Source organism: Rhinopithecus bieti, unplaced genomic scaffold (genome assembly GCF_001698545.2).
Source record: "Rhinopithecus bieti isolate Rb0 unplaced genomic scaffold, ASM169854v2 scaffold_19966, whole genome shotgun sequence".
Taxonomy (NCBI): Eukaryota; Metazoa; Chordata; class Mammalia; order Primates; family Cercopithecidae; genus Rhinopithecus; species Rhinopithecus bieti.
The window spans coordinates 1851237-1871314 of record NW_016809923.1 but is presented as its reverse complement, the minus strand read 5'-3'; the positions used below and the strand labels follow the sequence as shown (position 1 = coordinate 1871314).

Below are 20078 nucleotides of genomic sequence, written 5' to 3'. Positions count from 1 at the left end.
GTCCACCCTTAAAAACAATAATTTTTATCTTTTAAAAAATTCAGAGCATGGGCACAGTGGTTTATGCCTGCAATGCCAGCACTTTGTGAAGAAAAGGCGTAATGATCTCTAGAGGTCAGCCATTTGAGACAAATCTGGGCAACAGAGCAAGACCCCCCATCTCTACAAAAAAAAAATAGCTAGGTATGGTGGTATATGCCTGTAGTCCTAGCCACTCAGGAGGCTGCGGTGGGAGGACAGATTGAGCCTATAAGTTTGAGGCTACAGTGAGCTATGATTGAGCCATTGCATCCTAGCCTAAGTGACAGAGAGAGACCCTATCTCTAAAGAAAGAAAAATAAATATATGATTATGTAAACTATTGCACAGTTCCACCCTTCCCCTGCTACCAATAACTTTCTCTTTGGGGATGGAAGACAAAACTATCTCCATCCTGCAGCTTCATCTCTGTTCCTTGCTCTCTAGAACCCAGTCATATGGAATTTTAATTCCCCTGGAGGCCTGTGCTTCTTTCAGATTCATGGCTTCTTTCTGTTTGATCCTTTTTACTTCACCTACTGAGCTCATCCGTTAGATTTCAGCACCAAAGTGATTTCATGGAGAAGCTTTTCCTTCCTTCTGAACAGGTTACCACCCCTTTCATAGCTTTCACCACAGTTAATAACTATGCACTTGTTGATTTTCTGTTTAAAATTTTTTTCCATGACTGGACCATAGGCCCCAGAAGGGCAGGATCCCAGGCTATTTTCCTCACCATTGAGTCCCAGCTCTGACCGAATGACTTGGCATGGTAAATGAATTTTCACAAACAGATTCTAAACTGAACTCAGAATGTGCTCAATTTTGACTGTAGGAAAACTAGACTATTTAATTGCTCTGGTCATCATAATTAGAGAATTTTAACCTCTTGGAATTGTACTGACTGACATTTAACAAAAAATATTGATTGAGTAGAACTCAACAGTTCATGGAAAAGGGTGAACTCTATACCATGTCCTCTCTATTTGATTTAATTCATCTATGAAGTTTATGTAAAATACCTGTTACAGAAAATTTGAGAATTTAAGAAGGCCAATTTATTATTATAAGCCTTCATTTGTGGTCTAGCAGTTAATAATGATACAAATCATTGAAATAGAATTAAACATTTTTATTATTAATTATTATGGACATATAGTTGTACCCATTTATGAAGTACATGTGATATTTTGATACAAGAATATATTGTGTAATGATTAAATCAGTGTAATTGGGATATCCATCATCTCAAGCATGTACCATTTTTTGTGTCAGAAACATTCCACTTCTACTCTTTTAGTTATTTTGAAATATTCGATAAATAATTGTTAACTATTGTTGCTCTAAAGTGCTACCAAACACCAGATCTAATTCCTTCTATCTAACTGTATTTTGGTGCCCATTATTCATCCCCACTTTATCCACCACACCCTACCCTAGTACCCTTCCTATCCTCTGGTAACCATCATTCAACTACTTATCTCTGTGGTAGAAGACATGACAATATACAGACAAACCACAAGTACATTCAACATTAAACTCTGGATTAATAAGACAAAGACAAGAGTAACCAATCTGTGCAAATAAGATTAAGTGACAGTTCATCGTGATAACTGTTTTGCAAGCATTCTTACATATCTCTACTAATAACTTTTATATGCTCAAGTAAATTGCCAAGTTGAAAATCAGTGAACTGCATCCAAGTCATTTGATTAGTCTTTAATGCACATGAAATTGAGTTTCAAAGCAGTTTACAAATCAATTCTGCAAGCTTATTACAATGCATTGAAAGGCAATGACTACTTTTATTAATTTTTCATCATTTACTTCACACTCCTCCTTTAAAAAACAATTCACTGGCTTTCTTAAATTAATGACCACATAGGCATTTAGTTCATTCCTATAGTTCAGTCATATCCAGTGTGGTACAGATGGTCTTTTCTGCATCACTAGGTTAATAGGACCATGTTATATTGCATTACAGATTTAGTTGTCTAACTGTAGTTCATGCGGAAAGAATGCACATTGAGAATTTTGCTCAATGCTAGCACTTTCAGGCATGAAATATAAAACATAGATGAGTGTAATCCTGTTATGGATCTTAACACTGAAAAACATCCGTGCAAGTTAAGTCTTCAGATTTTATTATATTTGATTTCTAACTTGAATAATTAAAATAGATACTATTTAACCTATTTACTATAATGCTCAATAAATGTGAAATAAGAGAAACAGAAAAAGGTTTTGCACACACTTTTACACATTTCCAGAAAGAATTACAAGTACTGGTAAATGACTTACATGATTATGATTTTGTTTAAATACATCCTTTTCATCTAAGAAGGCATACAGTTGTTAATATACATGAATATAATTATAGTAGTTATAATTAACTACTAGCATAATGTCTTTCTCAGGACATGTCATTTTTGTGAAGATGCTGAATATAAATTTAGAGGGCACATCTTCATCAATCCTGTCATATATAGCTAACAACTTTTCAGTTCTCAACCAAGAAAACATAGATATTCCCATCATCTTTCTCTGTGAAAAGTCTATAATTATAACTTTAATGTATGCATGCAAAAATGTTAAATATTTTGCCAAATTCATACAGAAAATTCATGTCAGGTTAGCATAAAACAGCAGTTTCCTTGATTTAATTTTAGTTTTATCCAAGGTTTGGTGTTTTCTTGGGTCATAAATAGCCACATGAGAATCTAATGAAAATCCTGATTTCTCTTTGAAATAAATGTAGATAAATGCATACACACAATTTTGCTTATGATTTCAGAAGATGAATAACTAACTCCCCTTCTCCAACCAAAGCCCTTCAACATTGACCTCCCCTAAGATCCCCCAGGATTCGTTGATTCTTGATATTCCTTTTAGTTTTGAATTTATTTGCTGACATATTTGTGCTAGTCACATTTCTCATAAAATTATAATGATCACAACTACATTTATAACCTATCTCCTATGGTAATGGGGCTTTAGAAATTGGCTTTACTAAACTTTTCCAATTTGAGAAGACCTCATCAATCTGCTGCTATTATTCTCTCCCTCTCCCTCTTTCTTTCTCTCTCTCCCCACTTCTTTTCTGTGTGAATTGATTCTCATCTATTACAGTTTGGAAGTAAACTATTACACCCATTTTTGACTTCAAGCAATTCTTCTAACTTAAGACTACATTTAGGGATATTAGAAACAATAATTTTCTTGTGGAAAAACAAAAAAATCTCTGCAGATTTCCCCATCTATTTTCAATCATTGATTTTCTCACAACACAAAGGCAAGTTTCCAATCATTTCCTTCATTCAATTTTCATCATTTCTATAAATTCTTAGAACCTTGATTATGTCATATTTTTACTGCAAAAACCCAATTAAATATAATTAGAAGCAGTTTATTCCTGCCTGGTTCCGCTAGGTTGAAGTATGGACTGAAAAGTAGAGAGAAACTTAAGTTCAAGTAGTCAAGCAAATTAGAGACCATGGTGAAACAGCAGAGGATCTGTGTGGGGAGTAAAGTGAGGTTTGTTGTAAAGGCCATAAGCAGAGATCTGTCCCCTCACAAAGGGTTGGGGTGGTGGGAGGGTATCTTAGATTGGATTCCTGAGAGTAGATTGTGAAAAGGCTTATTGAGGGAGTACTCTCATGTCTATTATGTTATGTCTATTAAAAAGGTAGGATTAAGAAGAGAAAGTTAAACTGCTTTTCATATGCATCTGAAGCTTCGGCCAATCCTCCTGGAGCTCAAATGCAGGAATATGCCCTTCAGAGTTCTGCCAAATTGAAGTCAGAGTACCTGGCCTTTGCTTCCCTGTATCTACCAGTCACTGGTTAAAGCCACACCATGGGAAAGGCCATAATGCTGGGTAAGGTAGTTTCCTGCCTTAGACCACAATTTCTAGGGAGGGGTAGCAGTGTATCTGGAACAGCTGATATTTCCAGCAGCTGGGCTGTCTCAGCCTTAAGGAAGATATCTGGGCTTAGGGCCACAGCGTCCAGTACAGAGAGAGAAATGTAGCCATCTTTTGGCCTGAAAAATTATGATCTGAATTAAGCCTACAGTCACATATTACCACACAAAATAAGGATGTGTGAATTGGTATCTGTGTACCTTTCTGATGTCAGAGTACTTACAAGCCTGACATTAAATTTGAAGCCTTAAAATCAGTGTGAGAATTTTCTCCAACCACATAACTCTGGATTTGCAGAGAAACACGACTTTAACTCCTGAATCAGAGAGAGAAGAAAATCAAATTTGGTGGGATAAACAGAGATAATGACTAACATAGTTGCCTTTTTCTTTTTTGGAAGAAAATTTTTCATAGAGGGATCCTGCAAGGACATGAGTCTCTCCTACTCCTACATATGTAGGAAGGTATATAACGTTGCCTATGAGCTGGTAGAACAACTCAGAATATTGTCAAAGAAGGATGTAGATAGCAGCTAGACTGGGAAAAATTATCATTCAATGTGAACTCAGTTTTAGCCAAGTGGCTACCCTGATTATTGGGTAACAAATGTTCCACTGTAGCCAGAGCAGGCCTAGTGTCAGTGATAACAAAAGATCACCAGGGAGTCTACTGACCTAGTAAACTTGAAGCTAGATACGAGATTCTCTAAAGGAGCAGATCAGATCAGCAATGCCATGAAAGGCTAAGAATCCTGTGACATTTCCTAGGGTATTAGATACCAGAGAAAAAAGCAAGATCTCACAGTGAACAGTAAGGATGGGATCTAATTGGAATCTGTAAGTTATGTGAGTTAAAGGCAGTAAGTGGAGGTTGGCGGAGTCAGTGCTGTAGCAAGGCATGAGAACAATTACAGGAGCTGCAGCAGCAACAGAGCACTTCCGTAAACATGTTCACAAATGTTGATGATATCTGAGGGACACTACTTGTGATCTGGCTGGGTCATCACGAGAGCAAAGAAGCAAGAAACATGAATTTGGATAAGGGGGATAGGGCAGAAGACAGGACAAGGTGGTGGACTGCTTTCAGCCTCTTAGGGTTAAAATCTCTCAGTGAGAGGGGATTGGGAATGAAAGCAAACACAGCAGCATAATATACACGTAATTAAGTTTCTATGTGCTTAAAATAACAGCTTAGTAAATCAATGCATGCAATACCCATACTTTCTTTTTGATAGATTCCTTCCGTTTGTAAATGTCAAATTAAAAAGTCCATTCAAGTCCTGTGAAAGTGATAACGTCTTAACCAAAATTGAGCATGGATGATCATGTAGTCATCACATAAACAGATACTCTCTTGATGGACTGTTCCAAACACAAATGGTACAGACACCAGTTACCCAAATGCTGTATGAATAGGGACTGCACCGATTGGGTGTTGCTAGGTAACAAAATTTTCCAAATTATACTCACATGGGGGCTCTCTGGTGTGGATATACCAATTTGGGCATTCATTAACATCCATTGTCAATGAGGAAATAATGTATTTTTTTTCAACTACTAGCAATTTTCTTGACCTTAGAAATAGACACTTTGTTCAAACCCCGGGGGTTGGGAAAGGCACATGACATAAAATTTATTGCAACCATGACTAAACTTTCCTCAGATTTGTTTTTTGCAACCATGTCATGTTTCCTTTTTCATCAAATTTAATCTTTAAAAAGAGGAAACTTCCAAATACAGGAGAATAGTAAACATTAGTTACAGTGTAAAACCTTTAATTAAATTCATCTGAATAACAGATTGTTTCTATAGTAATGCTTACTGAATGGGAAACTCTATGATTACTATTGCAGCTCTTTCATCTTCAAACTAAAGAATGACTTTCAGCTCCAGTGGAGAATAGTAAAAACACTCCTAAAAGCACTTTATAAACGCCAGCTCTGTGGAAAATTTCTTTGTTTCTTTAGCCTTGAGGTGCTAAAAACTGAGACATACGACAAATTTGAGGGAGTCAATGTAGCTATTGAGGCAATGTGTATTTTATGTGTCCATTATCCAGAGTATTGAGTCCAAAGCAATATGAATCAAATTTTAGTGGCTTAAATTAGAGCTAGATACATGCCTAAATTAGCAATTATACTGTTTGTGTGGATAGGTTTAGCTTCAGTTGAAGCCTTTAGAAGAATTGCAAAAATTTTAGTAAGTGTAACAGTAAATTATCTTTGAGTGGAAAGTGATAATTTTAATCTTTTCAAAAATAATGGATATCCTTTATAGTACTTTAATAAGATTAAATGAAAAAGTACACTTCAAAAAAATACTATGAGTATAAGATACTTCAGAAATTTCGGGTTTTTTTTTTACATTTATTTTCACTTAAAATTATTTTTGTAGTTCTATCTAAACATTCATTAACCTAAACTATGGTTTTCAAACCTTCTTGGACATCAGAATGACTTGAAGTGTTTGTTAAAACACAGGTTGGTGAATTTCTGAGTTTCTGAATCAGTTGTTCTGGTGTAGGGCCCAAGAACTTGCACTTCAAACACCTTGCAAGGTGACGTTGATGGTCTCACACTTGAAGAACCACTGATAGGCAATCTGAGTAATGCCCATTCAGTAGGAAAAAAGTAGCTTAATTATTAAAGGAAAAAAATAACTTTTTATGTCTTCTACAAATATGTACTGGATACTTAGTATTTGCAAAATACTAAATCTATATGAAACAAAATAAAATGTCCCTACTATGAAGTAGAGCTGTAGGGTTATGGGCCACTTCGAATAAGATAAAGGTGTTCTCCAGTTTTCCAGTCTTCACTTCTCTCTATATTTTTTTACTCCTGGCCTTCTTCATTCATGTTACTTGTTTACTAAGCAAACAGATGTGACCAATGTGGTAGTGGAGACAGGCATGAGGTATTATGATGTCACAGGGGCAGGAACATGTGGACCCATGTGGGCACGTTAAGCATGTGCCACAGATGAAGAGTCCTTTGGAATAGGTATGCTAGAAGAAGGAAAGCATTTTAGTGGAAGGGACACCACATGATACAAATTAGGTGGCATAAAGTGAATGATAGTTTCAAGGAACCCCCATTAAAATATGGGATGTGATGGGAAATTAGACTGAAGAAGTATCAGAAGCTATATCATGATAGATTGATTGTATTATGCATGCACAGGGCTTTGGAGTCTTATATTTTAGGCAATAGAGGACAATTGTAAAAGACATAGACAGTGGAGGATTATGACGTGATGTACAGCAATATAACATGTAATCCTGAAGAAAAGAAGCTTAAAGCAGGAATACCAATTATGAGACTATGATATCAGTCCAAGAAAGATGTGTTGAGGGTCTGAGTAAGACAATTATAGCGGGCTATGTGAGAGAGATAGTTAAGAGGTGTTTCACAGACTTTGGCTAACCTTTGGTTGGGAGAATAGAGGATTAGATAGAGGGAGTTTAGTATCATGTCCAGGTTTCTGGCTTGGAAGCTTTGGATAATGATTCTATTCATAATTTATGAAAAGGAACAGTTTTTTGTTGGGATAAAATGGATGGTAGCTGAGGATGGAAAGGTAGTTCTTAGCTTGAAATGCTAAATCGCCCAGAAATACTAAAATCTTCTAAATGATATGTCTAGTGGGATATATGAGGTTGTAAGTAAGGCTAAAGAAAGATAATGAGCTGGAGATAATGATTTGTGAGAAGGTCTTTACCCTGTAAGTAAAGGATGAGGTTGCCCAAGCAGGGTATATAGAGATGACTAAGAAGGAAGGAATATTAAAAGCAGCTGGAGAAACAAATAGCTTTTAAGAGCAGAGTAAGAGAAACAAACAAATGGTACTGAAATAGCTGTTACAGAGGTGGAAAGACTCAAGGGAATGTGGTGACATGGAATGTAAAAGAAGGGAATCCAACTTAAGTACCACTTTTTGTTTAATTTATGTTCCCCCAATCCCTTCAAGAAATGTTTAGAAAATTAAAAAGTGTGCATGTATCTGTGTGTGAATCCGAGTATGATACTAGGTTAATGCTACAGAAGACATATGAAATTCAAATGTAGTTTTCAATAATTTAAAGTGAAACAAAAATAATTGATCTAAAACAGTAAAAGTGAAAACCTCTTATACTTGATGACAGTTAACTCGGGCATTAATCACGTAAACAAGAACGCATAATTTGTTTATCCTCCATTTTTCACAAATATTCTTTTGTTTGTTTGTTTGTTTTTTCTTTTTTTTGAAACGGAGTCTCGCTCTGCCGCCCAGGCTGGAGTGCAGTGGCCAGATCTCAGCTCACTGCAAGCTCCGCCTCCCGGGTTTACGGGTTCACGCCATTCTCCTGCCTCAGCCTCCCGAGTAGCTGGGACTACAGGCGCCGCCACCTCGCCCGGCTAGTTTTTTGTATTTTTTAGTAGAGACAGGGTTTCACCGTGTTAGCCAGAATGGTCTCCATCTCCTGACCTCGTGATCCGCCCGTCTCGGCCTCCCAAAGTGCTGGGATTACAGGCTTGAGCCACCGCCCCCAGCCCATTTTCCACAAATATTCTACATCATCAAATATTACAGCTGAAAAGAAGAGAGCTCACTTTTCCATTACTATTGGCTCCTTTAAATGTGGCCCATTATGCTTGGTAGGGAATGCACAATTTTCTCTTTCACTCTGTATTATTTCCATTTATTAGATTGCAAACTTTTTACAGAAGACTTCGGTGAGAAAGTGTTCAATTTCATCTTTTATTTGGTATTTATATCTATTATGTAGCAATTAATTGGCTCGAATTATTCAGTATTTATCAAAATTTGATAAGATTTATCAACATAACACTTTCTTCTGTATTTGCTTCGTTTCAGGGGACATAAGTCATCTAATTGTGGCTAATTCCATGTCTTCTACAGGTAATAAGTTTATGAAAAATTAGGTCTTCTCAGAGAAAGCTGCTCACTTTTTTTGTGTAGAGTTCCTGGCTCTGAAACTAGGTATTTGTACGAGAAATGATCCACCACTTAATTCAATATAAAATAAGTCTCTCAGTTTTCAGAATATATGGAGCCCAATGTATCATAATGCCTTTTTATAATCGAAATTTTCTACTGTGTATTTACCTCCTTTTCTTTTACTTAATCTTCATAATTTAATACCTCCCTATTTTTGAAGCTATGCTTCTTGTGTAGTCATGTCACATCTCTTCCTTTATTTTGCCTCTATTTCAATAGAGGTATTTAAATTTTCAGAAAATCACGTCTTCCCAAACACATGACAACCTTTTTCTTATTACTCTCATTGAAATCCTGCCACTCTGAGGATTTCTGAGACACGCACGTGCACACACACACACACACACAATTACAAACACTTTGGTAAGAGAGTAAGCATTGGTTAAAAGGAAATGCCAGTTTAAAATTTGCCTTTGTGAATACCACTGTATACTTCTTTGTAACCATACTTTTATTTAAGATCATTTCAAGTGATACAGAAGCTGGTAGTTACAATGCAGGTTTTGAAGTAATAATATCACAATTTTGAAGGTAAGACGTGTCTGCTAAAATAGGTGCATCAGGTTTTTCTATTCTTTATTTTTTTTTAAAGTGGCTATCACTGGGGAACAACAGTGTTTGAAATAGCCAGTATCATTATTTTACACTGGTAGTAACATTATACTTCAAAGAAAAAATATCAGCAGGGGTTTGCCAAAGATGAGAAAAGATATGAAGTAGAAATTGGATAGTATCAGAAGGTACAAAGCATAATTTGTCTCTTTTTAACTTTTCTGCTTGATTTAACAATCCATTCTTCAAAAACTGACACCAAGTAAAAGGAAATCTGGGTCATATAATGACAGAAGGGTGTAATCAAACCGATATACAGGTGGTAAATAATGGGCCTTTGTAATGCTCTGGAATAATTTTGTCTGCATATTTGTACTCTCTCCAATGATTCCCTGTATGAGTGATGGCTAAAACATAGGGAAACCACTTAGGTTCACAAAATAAGAAGCAGAATCTCTACTGCATTTGTTATAACTTGTACATAAGACTTTATTTTAATCACAATATAAAGTTGCATAAATTGTGTATTATATCCCAGAGGCTACTGTAAAGACTATCTTCCATTTAGGAAATCAAGGTTTCAATTCTCCATTTACATTTCAGTTTTAAATAGACACATTATCTTTTTTACAAGTCCTCTTCTCTGCCATGTTGCCGATGTACCCTCCTTTTTTCACTTCCATCCAATTTGATGGACCATGAAATACAACTATTCGGTGGGAAAATATAAGGATTTGAGAAGACAGTGAAGAAACTAAACAAGGTATCCGCTATCTAAACAAATTACATTATTGGTATTCATGACAGAAATAGAGGTTGACATTAGAAGTGTACTCCCAGGAATCATTCATTAATGATTGCATTTGTTAGTGGAAAGTATAAGAAAATCAAAACAGTCATCAACTTTGGGATCAAGACTTTGGGGGTAAGAATAGTATTTTACAGTAGCTCAATTTTTTTCTAAATATGTCATCTGGAAAACTGATGAATTAGTAATTCTGATAGAGTTTTCTCCAAGTGTAATACTGTTCAGGGTAAAACATTTAGAATATTGTAATCACATTACATTAATATATTTGTGCCAATATTGCTTTAAAAGAATATTGTACTGTCATGTAGACACACATAAGGAAAAAATTGCTATTATGAAAAATTATCAGCTGAGGTATGTTTGATTTGGTATTATACTTAGGTTTACAAAATAGGCTTTTGGGACCATTTTTCATTATATGCATATTTTCTATCTTAATTTATACACAGTGTAACAATTTCCTTTCTCAAATATTAAAGTTTTGTGATAAGGCTTCCAGCTTCCCATAGATAATGACAGATACCTAAATTACAAAATCCTCATGGATCCCGATATAAACCTTTGAGATTTAATAAAGGAGGAGTCAAATAAAAGTACCCATAAACCACGCCTATGGACTAACTAGAGAAAGACAACTTACAGACTTTTATTTACATGTAGGTGGGGGATTTGCTAATACCAGCAAAATTGGCTCAGAAGAGCACACTGCAATAGAGAGTCAAGGTGAAACTAAATGAAGAAAAGAGGAGTACAGAAGTCTCCCTGGAGTGATGGAACACTTATTAAACAGAGTTCACCTTCAGCAGAAGAGGACCTCACACTGAGTATGAAATCTCAAGATCAGGTCTGTAACATGAGCACCAGTTCCTGGAGAGACAATAGTAGGGGCTTAAAAAGTGCACAGGACCCGGATACCGGAGTCACTTACAATGGATAGTCAAGCAGGTTGACATCAGACTACTTGTCAGCAACAGTTGATGTAAGAAAAGAATGAAACAATATCTACCAGAGTCAGAAGGCATAGAATATGGACCAAATACTATGTCATATCTACCTAGGCTCTCCTTCAAATGTCAAAGTGATATAAAAACATGTTAAACACGAGATAACTCTTAAAATATTTTACCCCCACACGTTTCCCAAAGGGGATATACTTCATCTAAGAAGCTGTGTTTGGGGAATCTCTGACAAAACGACAGTCATGAATACATTTCACTAGAAATTTGAGGCCAAAAGAAATGTAAGAAGTATATACACATTACCTACTTGACAAGCTAGAAATACCACATCCCAACAAAATGGGAGGGAGAGGAGAAAAAAATAGACAAGCTCACTGAGTGCCTTACTGGTAACACATGAGAGTCAAGTGATGTTGTTTTAAACTGACACACTGAGTGGCAGGAGACTAAGGATACTCAGGAGCACGAAGATGAGCCTTAAGAAATAGAATATTGTTGACGAAAACTGCATGGTGGGAAGAAGAAGAAAAGGATTATAAGCTATTAGGTTGGTGCAAAAGTAATTGAGGTTTTTGCCATAATAATTTTATTTTTGCTCAAAGTAGGGAACCAAAATGTATTGACTGAGGAAGAGGAAAGAGTTAAGGATAGTATATAACATTTTCTTATAAAGATAACCATTGGAAAACTATAAATTTTTCCCAAATACCAAAAAAAAAAAAAAAAACCCAAAAAACTCCAAACCAGAATCAAAGAACAACAACAACAACAAAAAATCAGTTTTTAAAAGGGCAAAGAAAAGATAACATAATGAAATACTTCAAGAGTATATTTAACATAGAATACGTTAGTACCAAGAAAACAAACATATCTATTGCATCAATAAATGTAAATATCTATTGTAGTTATAATCAATTAAAGTATAAGTGTTATTTTCTTATAAGCAACAAAGAAAAGCTTCACACTGCATAAAACCCGCACACTGTATAAAAAAAGACACAACCAAAACAAAGGGAAATCACTAAAAGGTGACTTTAAACAGCAAGAAAATGGAAAAAAGAAAAGACTCAAGTGTCATGATTTAAGATACAGTAGAATTTAGGTGGAAAATTAGTAAACAAAAAATAAGATACTTTGTAATGCTAAATGCTACTTTATACTAATAACATAAGATATATGACTATCTATGAAATGTGAATGTCTATGAAATAAACAAGAGCAGCAATATTCATAAAACAGAAATTGCAAGAGATAGAATGAAAAATACCAAGAAATATCCTAACAGTAGAAGACTTTAATAAACTTTCTTAAATCCAAGACATATCTGGAGGACAGGAAATAAGTAAGGATATAGAAGACAGCATAATAATAAGGCAGAGCTTTAAAAAGTAGATATCAACTTTTGTAGCTTGATATTCTGCAATATCACTTTCTTTTCATATTCACATGACATAATCATGAAAATTGATCAAATAATAAATATTGGGCAAATTTTAGACAATTACAAAAGAGAAATAATACAAACAGGACTTTGTGACTGTAAGACAATAAAACCAGAAATTTTAACAAAAAATAATACTTTAAAAATACTTTTCCTACTGGAAAACTAAAACTATCTATATTAAACAACTCAAGTTAAGAACTAGGAAAACAAAAGTTGCATTTTTTTCTAGGAAAAATAATATTACATTTCTAAATTCATGGAGTATAGCTTACACAGTGCTTAAGTAAAAATATATAGCCTTTAAATCATATACCAAAAAACTGAAAGAGTGAAAATAAATCAATGCAATAAAAAAGAGGCAACAAAGTAAGCTGATAAAAACTGAATTAAAAAACATAAAAGCAACATTTTGTGAGTTTGAAAACTAATAGAATTAATAAACCAATAAAAGTTAGGTCTTTGGGAAAAAAGCTACTGACTAATCAACAATTTTAAATGGAGAAAACAGTAATAAAAGAGAAATTTCAAGGAAAAAAACTATAGGAACAGAGGATTTAAAAAAATCATAAAATACTACCTTGCATAATTCTATTAAAACAAAATGTAAATATTTACATGAAATAATTTCTAGGGAAATAACGTCTAGCAAAACTGAAACTAGTTAAGATTGATAATTTGAGTAGACTATTATTAAAGAAGAAAAATAAATTTGTCAAGGAGCTACTTCACCAACAAGTACCACAAGTAAGTACCTCGATGACTTTACAGGGGAGTCACAAGGAACTTTTAAAGTCTAGATAATCCTCAAACTATTTAAATGCTTCAATAGTGTACAAAAAGGGGAAGAAACTCTCAATTATTTTTTGAAGGAATTATAATGTTGATACCAACACCTTAGAAAATTGCACATATGCAGGCAAAAATTATAGATCACTCTCCCATTGGATATTGATACAAACTGCAAAATTAATGTAAGTTAAGAGAACCCAACAATGTTTTACAAAATGAAATATAACATTCTTCCAGGGATGCAAGAATGGTTTATATTAGTAACTTCATTTATAAAATGTATTAAAAAATAAGGAAAAGAATAATACATGCATTTCCACAGAGGCTAAAAAAGGCCTCACACAAATTTCAGCACCCATTCTTAAAAAATTTAAGTCAGTGGAAACTTTCTTAAAATTATAAAGCACATACAACTCAACTGACATGTCATTATTTCAATTAATGGGGAATGTTTGAATTAAAGGCATTCGCATAACAACCAGAGCCAGGCGTAGTGTTCACTATTGATTTCTTTTTAATGATACCTTGGAGGTAACAGCCAGCACATTTTGACAAGAGAAAACTATGAGATGTACAAGAATTGGAAAGGAAATATAAAACAATTTCTATTTTATGTGATAGAATATTTGAAAAATTCATAAAAGTCAATGTATAAGTCACTGTAAACTAAGAATTAACTAAGATAGTTGGATGTAAAATTAATGTATTCGGAAAGAAAAGTTACTTTTATAAGAAAATACAATGGGGAAAAAAAGTCCCATTACAACAAAAGTTAAATGCCAAAGAACAAAGTAAACAAGTGAGGAGAATTTTAAGAAATTCCTGAAAGACACAAAATTAGACTTAGAAAATAAAATACATACTATATATTTTGAATAGAATGACAATATTACAGAGACATCAGTTATCTTCAAGTTAACTTATACAATTAATGTGAATCCAATAAAATATTAAATATTTTTTTCTAGCTGTAGAAATTTTTTTCTAAAGTTCACGTGGAAAATTAATCAAAAAATAACCTCAACCTTCTGAAAATTAATATCAAATAATAAGGAATGATGCTATATTAGTTATTTATTGTATATATAAACTGTATGATTCTGAAGGATAGATAGACCAACAGAACAGAATAGAAAATCCAGGAGTAGATTCAAGCACATATGGAAGTTTAGTGTATAATAAAGGTGGCATCTTAAATTACTGGTGAAAAGATAGACTTTTTAATAAATAATGTTAGAACAATGAGTGAGCCATTGAGAAAAAGATAAATTAACTGTATACCCTGCACTATACACCAAAATAACCTTACAATGCATCAGAGATCCTAAAAAATGAAATCATACAAGTTCCGGGGAAAGGAAGTGATTTATTTAGAACCTTGGAGTGGTTCAAGCTTTTCTAATTATGTCTCAAAAATTCAGATGCAACAAAGGAAAGAGTTATAAATTTAGACACATTACCAAAATCACTTTAAATAACAAAATTATGAAAAGATAAAAGACACACTATTTTCTAGGTAAGCTATTTGCAGCTAATTTACAAATTGACAAGATAGAGAAAAAACAACCAAAATGTATAAAAGAAATGAACAGTTGATAAAGAAATGTCCTTTGTGCTTAAATATATGAACCTTACTCGTAGAATAAATATAAACTAAACGAATTGAGGTACTAGTTCTCACTTATGATGATGACAATTGTTGAAAAAACTGATTCTGACTCTCTTTGTTGGCAGAGTTTTGGGGAAAAGTGCTAATTCATGGCTGCTGGTAGTGTAAAATGGTTTAAAGCACATGGAGGAGAATTTGACAGTACCTGATGATATTATATATATCACCCTTGACCCAGGAACCCCACTTATAGGACCCTGAAGATACATTTGTCCAATAATATACATATGAAAATACGTAAGCAGAATTTATTCTGGCATTATTTGTAATAGACAAAGTCTGAAAACAACCTAAATGTCCATCAGGTGTCAGGGGACTGGTTAAATACATTATATTATATCCAAGATAAATGGCTTCCAGAGCAGCCAATAAATTCTGGAAGGCAAAAGGTAACATGAGCTAATGGTTTACTCATGTAAAATTATTTTACTTCAAATGTAAAGATATTTTGAGAACTGAATTGAAATGAAGACTGTGTTAAAGTGACTACAGTAGCAGAATTATCAAGAGCATTGAGGACACATTGCCTTTTACTTACGGTTTACAGTTTTGACTGGTAATATTGGGTTTACCCTCTCTGTGGTGGCAGCATTTTCATCATCCGTCACATGTTCAAAATTAATGATGAACATCATAGCCACACCCTCTTGGTTTTTCACTGGAATTATGTGAGTGTTACAAATAAAAGTGGACCCTAAGGAGATTAAAATGAATGTTAGTTAAAATATGCCTTTGTTTTGAACTATCAAGTAACATTAAAATGGAAATATACTCCTAAGGAAATTTGTATCTTAAATGATCCCTGATATTAAAAAATAATTTGATCTTTTTTACTTTGTATTTTATTGCATACCATATTCATTTAAAATATATATGTTTTTCCAGAAAAACATTATAAATAAATTCAGTTACTACATTGTGGAAAAACAGAAATATCAAATTCTATTTGCTTTCACACCCATCCCTATAATAGTTAATTTTTAAAGAGATATATTCCTTAACTTTCTAGAAATAATTCTTATCATTTTCTTATAAATTTTGGTTAAATCTGAATCTCTATAAAATATAGCTGCATAAAAATTGAAAGAAACTCATGTCATCTTGATTTTAACAGTAAGCAACTTATGTGCTTTTCTAATTTATTAGACATAAAATAGTAAATTATTGACTCTATCTTATATATGTTACAGTAATTCTTTTCTGTGCAAAATTCACAACGTCCAAATTACAATGGTTTTGTCTGTTTTTTATTCTGTTAGAAAATAAGGGCCGGGCGCGGTGGCTCAAGCCTGTAATCCCAGCACTTTGGGAGGCCGAGACGGGTGGATCACGAGGTCAGAAGATCGAGACCATCCTGGCTAACACGGTGAAACCCCGTCTCTACTAAAAATACAAAAAACTAGCCGGGCGAGGTGGTGGGCGCCTGTAGTCCCAGCTACTCGGGAGGCTGAGGCAGGAGAATGGCGTGAACCCCGGGAGGCGGAGCTTGCAGTGAGCTGAGATCTGGCCACAGCCCTCCAGCCTGGGTGACAGAGCGAGAAAAAAAAAAAAAAAAAAAAAAAAGAAAAAGAAAAAGAAAAGAAAAGAAAATAACAAAGTTTTGTCTATATTATTGCGTTAGTAATCTTCTTCATGAGATGATATTCTTCAAGATGATATTCTTCTAAAAGCAAAATTACAGGGCTAGTAAGATACATTTCATTAGAATTATCTGGAAATGAAATAAACGAAGGTATGACTCAGTTTGCAATCAACCACCACCATCCATCTTCCGACAGAAACCCACAGGTCCAAGATACAGAGCACATACTTGAAAAGCATACTTCTTTTAAATCAGCTGACTGCTGACTGACTCCTTGCAGCTAACTTCTAGAATTCCCTCAAAGCAGTTTCGTCACACTTTTACCCTCTGAATATGCTCTTTAGTCAAGGTAATGGAAATTTCACAGGCTTGAAATTTGTTTCAGTTCCAGCTACTTAAGTTACAAATAAAGTGTTTTTAAAATGCCAAACTTCAGAAAGTGTTCTTAAGCATTTACAAGCTTGTCCAACCCCGTGGCCTGCGGGCTACATGTGACTCAGGACGGCTTTGAATGTGGTCCAACACAAAGTTGTAAACTTTCTTAAAACATTGAATTTATTTTATTTATGTATTTTAGCTCATCAGCTATCGTTACCATTAGTGTATTTTATGTATGGCCCAAGACAATTCTTCTTTTTCCAATGTGGCCCAGGGAAACCAAAAGATCGGAACCCCCTGATTTAGGAAATGCATCCATTTTGACTGCTGTTGTTTTTCACAACTAACTGAGACCACCTTGAATCTTGAGGAGAATGATGGTGCAATGTAGAGACGGGGGCAGGTTGTGAGCAAGATTAGTCTGGCATGAAACATCAGAGGGAAATGTGAGCAAGTGCCAGGACCCCTGGAGGCTGGAGATAGGGGCCGGGCAAACAGCTGAAGGATGTTTTTGGGAACCCTAACATCTGCAAAGGCCAGTAGATGTGAGTATTCCCAAATGGTGACCTATGTAAGCTTTAATAAAGTCAGCGTAAGAAAACTCCTTTCTTCTTGTCCTGCATCTTGGCTCCTGCTGCTAGAGCTGAGAACAAAAGCTATTATGGATATTGCTATAGATGGAGGACTTCATAGGGAAGGGATTTTGAGGGTAGGCCTGGAGATCTAACAATTATTTGTAAACTTGTTTCTATGGGTAAATATGTTCTAATTTCCAAGGAACTGATCGACAAATATACTTTTAGAAAGACTCTTTGTAAGTTAGGAATGCCTATGTGTTCCTTATAATTCAGATGTGCTAGTTATAATAAAAATGTGGACAGCTTCTCAAATTTGAAATGTGGATAACTTTATTTATAACTAATTTCATATTTTCTATAAATGTGGCAATGGCTTTACAGATGTTGGAAAATATGCCTTAGGAACGGCAAGCTGCACCTTCAGTCTTCAGCTTCTTCAGCTATGTCTCCAATTCATTTAATAAAATAGTTAGCTAGAGCACTTGTCATAGTTTCCATGGTAACAAACGGGATGACTTTAGTAAACAGAAAATAAGCAATTTAAGACTGTTCTATTAGAACTAAAAATAGAAGTGCTTCAGGCCAGGCATCACAGTACACACTGGTTAAACAGTCTGAGGAGATGCTAGAAATAGTCATTATGTACTTTCCTAATGAACCAAAATACATATTGATTTTACCATTTAAAATGACATTTCCTGGATCATTTAGAATATCATTGTGAATTCGCACATTTGTTATTTAAGCAGTTTCAAATTTTCCAACACTTGGGGTGTACTGTTGACTATAAAAAACATAAAAAAAGTTTGAGAAATCAGGAAATAAAATATGTGGGGATAGAGATCTAATAGGCATGTAATAGAGCAATTTTGCTTTTGGTAATAAGGGACAAAATCATGTTTTTCAATACAAGTGTTTGTATATGTACTGTCTAGTCCTAAAAATCATAAAATTATAGTGCTTTGTATAAAAGTTCAGCTATCTGCATTGGCTCTAAAGCATATTAAATAAATGTAATTAATCTAGGATTTACTGCCCGCTCTCATTGTTTCCTGTACATTTCTATTAAGCAATATATTTCCTCTAAAGTCAACTGAAAACTCACATTCACATGCTTTTCTCTTTTAGTTTGGGAATTTAATGTCTCCATCAATCTTTCATAGCCTCCTGGAAGGCAGACAATGAAAGGAGATACATGGAATTTAGAGGAAGAGAAGAATAAAATACATCTGATAGAACAAAAATAATTAGCTTGGCTAATTCTACAAAATCCAACTAAGTTCTGTCAAGATACTACTTTGGTCAGGTGACATTGCCCTAAGAAGTCATCACTCTGTGCTCCTAAATATTTCTTTTGAATGTTGGGAACAGGAGCAATGGAAACCTAATCGAGCAAACATTAGCCAAGCAACAACAACAACAACAACAACAAATAATAATAATAAATAATAATAATAATAATAATGTGGAAATAAGACATCTAAACAAAATTAGAAAAATTTCAGACCTTGTTAAATGAATCATATATTCAAATGAAATTAATAGTGTTTGTTAAGAAGCAGATTATTTACAATAATATTGGCCATTATTTATAAAATTATACATGCAATTATACTAATATTGTTAGACTACGGTTCATATCCACATTTTCTCTCCTGAGTGAAAACATTTCCAAAGTGGAAAAGACTGTTTAGGAGGAACAGTACTAATTTTAATAAAATTTTAGAGTGTGTGATTTTGACTGCAGCCATAGAGCAAGCAAACTCAAGGTAATCTGAATAATTATGAAAAGTATACTTTATTTTATATGTTGGTGGCATACACCTAGTTGGACTTTACAATAAGATGCTGGGACTCCTCCTTTTGAATTGCTTTAAAGGTATTTTATTGTACTGCATGTGGTTTGTGTTCACAGGGCATCTTATGCCTTTGAGGAACAGTGTAGAAGCCAATGTTACTAGGGTAGTGTGTGGTGGTTGTGGGACAGGGCAAGGTGGGGAGGGTAGGCAAGGTCAAGGGAGAGGCCAGAAGTCACTGGGGAGAAGGCCAAGGAATGGATCTGAAACTTTTCACTATGTTAGACAGGAAGGCATTGGAGAGTTTTATCCAGGAGTTAGCATGATTTGATTTAAAACTTTCCTTCACGTGTGTGTGTGATGAACAGCTTACATAGGAGGCCAGGATGGAAGCAGGGAGGCCATTTGGGAAAATACTGCAAGAGCCTTGGCAAGCCATGATGGTGGTTTGGTCCAGGGTGTTGTTGTTGCAGGTGGTAATGAGGGGTCTGTCTGTTGGGGATGTTTTGAGGTAGAGCTTATAGGATTTGCTGATATATTGGATGGGATATAAGATAATGAGAGGGGTCCAAGGTGACAA

General features: G+C 34.5%; 1 protein-coding gene and 1 long non-coding RNA gene across 3 annotated transcripts in view; one reads left to right on the top strand and one right to left on the bottom strand.

Moving 5' to 3' along the window:
* KCNH7 (potassium voltage-gated channel subfamily H member 7) overlaps nt 1-20078 on the bottom strand; it is a 485293-nt gene that overhangs the window by 153631 nt on the left and 311584 nt on the right. For both annotated transcript variants that reach the window (XM_017890966.1, XM_017890967.1), the window contains exon 3: nt 15703-15858. In XM_017890966.1, the coding sequence (XP_017746455.1) occupies nt 15703-15858 (156 nt within the window). The remainder of the gene's footprint in view (nt 1-15702; nt 15859-20078) is intronic.
* LOC108541423 (uncharacterized) overlaps nt 6884-20078 on the top strand; it is a 31562-nt gene continuing 18367 nt past the window's right edge. The window contains exons 1-3 of the long non-coding RNA XR_001888958.1: nt 6884-6941; nt 8797-8841; nt 10964-11147. This is a non-coding gene — a long non-coding RNA (uncharacterized LOC108541423). The remainder of the gene's footprint in view (nt 6942-8796; nt 8842-10963; nt 11148-20078) is intronic.